Source organism: Rana temporaria, chromosome 4, assembly GCF_905171775.1.
Source record: "Rana temporaria chromosome 4, aRanTem1.1, whole genome shotgun sequence".
Taxonomy (NCBI): Eukaryota; Metazoa; Chordata; class Amphibia; order Anura; family Ranidae; genus Rana; species Rana temporaria.
In genome coordinates this window covers 237,202,410-237,208,810 of record NC_053492.1, presented here as the reverse complement: position 1 = coordinate 237,208,810, position 6,401 = coordinate 237,202,410, and the positions used below count along the sequence as shown (strand labels likewise).

At 40.0% G+C, this 6,401-nt stretch overlaps 1 protein-coding gene across 1 annotated transcript; it reads right to left on the bottom strand.

Moving 5' to 3' along the window:
• Positions 1 to 1,064: 1,064 nt before the first annotated feature.
• RWDD2A (RWD domain containing 2A) lies at positions 1,065 to 6,042 on the bottom strand. The gene is made up of 2 exons (XM_040350021.1): positions 5,746 to 6,042; positions 1,065 to 1,785 (listed from the first exon to the last, which is right to left on the bottom strand). Exons 1-2 carry the CDS (start codon positions 6,019 to 6,021, stop codon positions 1,120 to 1,122), a joined length of 942 nt encoding a protein of 313 aa, XP_040205955.1. The 5' UTR covers positions 6,022 to 6,042; the 3' UTR covers positions 1,065 to 1,119.
• Positions 6,043 to 6,401: the final 359 nt, after the last annotated feature.

The following is a 6,401-nucleotide window of genomic DNA, read 5'->3' as shown; positions in this document are numbered from 1 at the left end:
TATTGTAAGGGGTTAGCTCGGTAGCGGGGGGTGTGACCTCCTGAGTGGGTCACTACACACTGAATTATACAAAGAGGCAGCGGTGGGTGGTTGAAAAAACAAGGGTTATGGTTTATTCCTCCATATTTCTGGAAACAAGTGCAAGCATCCAAACAGCATAAACAAAACATAAAATAAACCCTGGCCACTTGGGCCGTCTACCTTCACAACACAGGAACCTACCTATGGAGTCTGGCACAGCCTACTGCTGGGCAGACACTGCTGGTCTTCCAGAAGAAAACAAAAGTCTTTTTGGTTTTCTTATCACACAGCAAAAATATCAACAACCACTTCACCTTCAGAAGTCTTCCTCAGCTCACTGCTCTCCTTAACTCAACAAGCCTCAGGATGCAGCATTGAGTAGTAATCCTCTGGACAATTTATAGAGGCCTTAATTTCCTCATTCTGAACAGCTGAAGCTATCCAACGTCCTTAAACCTGTCTGGCTACCTCTGCAGCCGACACCTGATAGTAATTTGTGAATTTTCTAAACAAGGCAGAAATGTAACTCCCGTCTGTGACAACACCCCCAGATTTACCTGACTTCCTGTCACAATATATGCTGCTGTCAATCAAAACCAGTGACATGGGAGTGGGGTTTGTGGGGGCGAGTCCAGCTGTCTGTGTCAATGGACGCAGCAGCGGGACTTGTGAGTGGGCCCACATGGGTGCCCCCATGGAAAGTGGCTTTCTGTGGGAGCATCCGATAAAGAGGAAGAGCCCAGAGCGCTGCCGGGCCCCCAGAAGAGGAGGATTGGGGCTGCTCTGTACAAAACGCTTGCAGAGAGCAGGTACGTATAACATGTTTATTATTTAAAAAATAAATAAAATAAAACTTTACAATCACTTGAAGGAAGAGGTTTTTCAGTTTCCTCCTACTACTACACCTACACACCGTCTGAGACATAAGCATCTCATCTTTCCATGATTTGATTTAGAGATCTGTAAAACATGTCTTGTTTAGTGGTTCCCGCATTGTCCTACTGTTGAAGAATGTGTTCTAACAATAAACAAACATACAGTCATTTGGGCAATAACCAATTTTTATTCTGGAAACAACCATAAATATGTTTGGGTTCATCAGGCTCTCCCCTCAATGCCAAACAGTATCTGAAAAATGTGCTCACTTTGATGCTGTTTGAGATAGTCAAAGAACTGCCCAAGGTCCATGTGATAATCATTCCTGAGTCCATAGTCTCCATGAGCAGCAAATATGAGTTCTTCAAAGGAAGAGAACAAGCGCAAGTTATCTATGGTGCCGGTTACTTCCATGGTCTCAGTATGTTTACAGGAGATATGCTTCCAGTTAGGATAGCGGATGTCACGCCAGAACTCTTCACATTGATCCTTATCCCCTTCTACACATATAATGCCTGGCTTTCCTGTCAAACAGAAACCGGTCAGATTTAAGTGCTTAGCACAATCCAAGATCTTCTTCTTTAATTCCTGGCGATATATATGGTGGCTGTAAATCCACATTCGATGGAAAGTTCTAACTCTTTTCAGGTCTATTTCAGGCTCAGTACTGTGTTTGGTGCTCTGTATGAAAGAGGGAAGGTTGTCTTTCAGCCACTGTACGGCGTTCATGATGCACAGGTCCCCACGGTCTAAAGAAGTGATGAAGGATGACAAGCATTTGTTGAGGTCATTATGCTGCTGTTTTTCTAAAAAATCGGATCGGACAAACAACTGTGGCGCTTTTGTAGGGTAACTGTGAGGAAGCGTCACATGCATTTCAGCCTTCACCTAAGGGTACAAAACTGGTTGTAATGTCTGTCATAATGACACACTGAGATCAGTCAGAAGCATGAAAAAGCCAGTGTGAATTTTAACTTCAGTTATCTAACCATGTACAAATGAAATAAGAAAAACACAATTTATTTTCTTATGGCTGGATAATCAAAAAAAATCTTCACACAGTATATTAAAGTGATAGTAAACACGCACTGTATAATTTACATAAAACTAAAAACAAATGTGACCTGTCTCTTAAATGTATTATAATATATATATATATATATATATATATATATATATATATATATATATATATATATATATATATGACTCATTATGATTACATTCTGTATCATAAATGTTTCACTGTTAATCAGCTTTATTATGAATTACCCCCTAGGGCAGGGTTTGACAAATTTGCTTGGAATCTAGGAGCCAGCTAAAAAAGTTAGGAGCCAGAAAACGCACCCCGTCCCGACGAGCTCGCGCGCAGAAGGGAACACATACGTGAGCAGCGCCCGCATATGTAAACAGTGTTCAAACCACACATGTAAGGTATCAAAATCTTTTTGATCGATTAAAATTCTTTTGATTGGTACTCACCTTTCCACCGGCTTTTGGGCCTTCAGGGAGTTCTGTCGGAGATCCAGTAACGTCACGGACACCGGCGGGGCTTGCCGTGTCCATCTGAAGGGCTCCTTTGCTGTGGCTTTATATCTGAATGCCGGCGGAACCTTACTATCTGCCACATGCAAGGCCTGTTACACTTCCCTCTATCAACCTGGGATTCTACAACCATCCACTGGGAGCTGTGATGGTTCCCTTCACAGGACATCTACATGCCGACAGACTGATGTTAACCTCTCCTCATCTGGATTTAGCAGTGGTATCGTTGTACACATTTTTATACCAGTATCATACTTGGCTACATGTTTTTATGACTGCTTTTGGTACCGTTTGGTATTACTCGCACCATTTTTACAGTTTAAGTAGCTACATCGATTTTATCTCCAAGGAGATCAGTTAAAAGTAGTTGGATCTGTATGTGCGTTATAATTAATCGAAATTAGTCGATTAATCGATTAAAAATAAAAACGATTAATCAAACAGAAAAATTTTGATCAGTAACAGCCCTAATATATATACGTTTTAATTAATCTAATTAATTACATCATTTACACATTTTCCGTCACTACACATATCCATTTATTTTTACACATATTCACACTTACTTTACACTCACACCAGTCAAGCAATTTATCATTTTGCATTATGTAACTTTATATTTGCACACAGATTTGGGCAGATGCCAACTATGCACACATCTCAGAAAATGGCATTGTGCAGCGCATTTCCGACCTGCTCCCTGGCCTTGGGTCCTATCTTGAGGATCTCCCGCTTCAACCCTGGTTGGGACCACCTATGCCGGGCCACTGCCCTATTGCATTCCCTGGAGCTGGCCATAACATATGGGCTGCTTTGTAAGTAACATTGGTAGTGCTTCACCTTTCACTTTTCTGCCTTTTCCTTTACCTATTGGGAATAGTGGATCCCTATAGATAACTCAATAATTTATCGATTTAATTTTTAGTTCATTCATGCATTCAACTCCTGACGATTGGCAAGAGGCCATGAAACACTTTGAGTGTTCATCTATTGGTGCTGGGTACAAGTTTGCCCTCATAATCGTATCATAATACAACTTTTATAAATTTCACATATCATGTAAATCATGTATGAATTATCTGTATGTATCGGATTAGTTATCATTTACTGTGTTTGTCACAAATCATGTTCATCAATTAATCATTCACTATTCAATTTATTATTATTAATTATATATATATATTATATATATATACTCTTTATAATTACACCCTGTATCATAAATGTTTCACCGTCATTGGCTTTTATATGCTTATGAATTACCTCCTAGGGGATTGTGACATTTAACTTATTCATGTTTATTCCATACATCATTATACACACCAGTGTGCCTCATGTAAAGTCCCAACCCCACTTATTTTTGTTTTTGTTTAATTTACATTGTCCCTTCTATTTCTATATATGGATGATGGTACTGTAATTATTTTAATAAAAACAACATCCAAGTACCTTTTTCCTAATCGATATACAGCAGTCACATGACCCAGATCTTCTCCTGCCTGTCTGCAGGGAAACATAAGCAGGAGGAGCTTCTAGTCCTCTGCTGTTGGTCACATGTTCAAAAAAAAAAAAAAAATAGCCTTTAGAATACAGATTAAAAATAATTAATATCATTAAACAATATATATTTGAAATCAAATCTTTATTATTTTGTGGAAATAACTTGGTGTGATAAGCCTCATGAGGTTTGCAAAGAGAGGATTGGTATCTTACTCTCACCCCCTCCAGGAAATACACAGAATGTAGCTAGGTCAGCCTGCTGAAGCCACAATCCGACTGGCCCTGGTGGCTCCATGTTCACCTGGGGCCACAACACAGAAGAACAGGGCGGGAGGAGGAGAAACTGACCAGCTCTCTCTCTGCTCTCCTGTTGGGGGGGAGGGGGTAACTGTCAGCACACGCTCTCCAAACGCTGCATCCAGCAACCCTGGCAGTGAATGGCCTGACTCTAGAGGAGGGGGAAGTTCTTTTTGTGCAGGGGGGCAGCTTTTTTGTCAGCCTAGGCCAAGACACAGCACTGATTTAACTGATGCTAAGCCAGGAGATTTTACAACGCGGTTGAATGCCTGGGGTTCAGCTTTAAGAACAATACAGAAATAAAATTATATCATGGACATATGTATCAGATTCTTGGAGATCTATTTACAAAAACTTTCACATAAAAATCTGACAACTTTTTCCCAGGATTCACATATTTTCCAAGATAATCCAGATAACAAAATGTGTAAATCATGGGGGAAAGTTGTGTGAATCTTGTGTGAAAACATTTACAGATAGACCTTTACTCATTGCCATGATTCCCCACCACACACACACACAATATGTAAAGCTCTCTTTTTTTCTAATCATTTTGTTTTTTTAATATTTTGTGTCCAGTCTGACCCCATCCTTTATTCTCACACACAAACACAGGGACTGAAATTTTTCTTTAAGTTTTCCGCACATGGCTCAATTTTTGGCACCACCTGGCTCAACAAACTTTGATTTACAAAAATCAAAAGAGCCGCTTTAGAAATTGTTGGCTGAAAAGTGATTGCATCACCATTTGTCTCTGTCAGGGCTGGGCTCAGCCCTTCCTTCTCTGTGCTGGCAGCTCAGCTATCAGCCAATTGCCAGCTCACATCTCTCCTTAGTGATCCACCTGTTGATGATCTTGCTCGTCAGCTCTGCCTACTTAAAGCCTTCTAGTTCATTTGCTCTTCGCCTTCGCCTGTGTTAACATCACAAGAGACTTTCTCCTGTGTTCCTGTTGAAGACCTGCTTGACTACGTTCCCTCTGGCTACAGATCCTGTTTGCTATACTACTACCTTTATTGCTGGTTCTTGGACATTGGCTTGGCTGATTACCCGATCCGGTTACTGAACTCTGGCTATGTTTTGACTACGCTTACTTTGTTTGCCTTTTTATTATTAAACAAGTGTGATTTAACTGTACTTCTGTCTCAGTCTTATTCATGGTTCCTTGCAGTCTCGGATGCTGCAGCTGCCTGAACACTATAGATTTGTCTATTCACTCTGGAGAAAACTATTTGATTTCTCTCATTCAGTCCACAAGTGTGTATGGCTAGCATTTGTGTTTAGAGAACTATGAACTGCTTTTAATGGATAACAGATCTCAAGAATATATCTCAGGCACATCTCAACCACCCTAAAAAGATATTATCAGCACCTATCCAGAAATAAAATGTAGATGGGAAATTTAGACCTTTTAAAAGGCTTCTTTAAGTTGCAAGAACTTGAAATGATCCTAATATAAAATAATTTGGATTGAGAGAAAACTGTTGTAAAATGAAAAATTCTTACCTTCTCATCCTCTGTCTTAACAAACACGGTGTATCCAACAGATGGTGGCAGAGACTGATAAATTCCTTCAACATACTTTCTTATTAGGGGAACAGATTTGGCATCATTCAGTATAATGTCTTCTTTGTTAGGAAACATAGAGAAGAGCATTTCCATCTCTAGTAGCTGAAGTTCAAGGCATTCCTTAATGGTGGCACTCATAGTAATAACAGAGCTTCTTCCAACCTTACCTATGGCAACATACATACGATAAATCATATAAATTACAAAATGCATCTTCTTATTCTTGACAGTAGAAAAAAAAAGGGATTTTTAATACAGCTTACCTGTAAAATCCTTTTCTTGGAGTACATCACGGGACACAGAGCGGCATATTCATTACTATGTGGGTTATATGGAGTACCTTCAGGTGATGGACACTGGCAATCTCAAACAGGAAGTGCCCCTCCCTATATAACCCCCTCCCATAGGAGGAGTACCTCAGTTTTGTAGCAAGCAGTATGCCTCCCAAAATGGTCCCCAAAAGAGGGGTGGGAGCTCTGTGTCCCGTGATGTACTCCAAGAAAAGGATTTTACAGGTAAGCTGTATTAAAAATCCCTTTTTCTTTATCGTACATCACGGGACACAGAGCGGCATATTCATTACTATGTGGGAT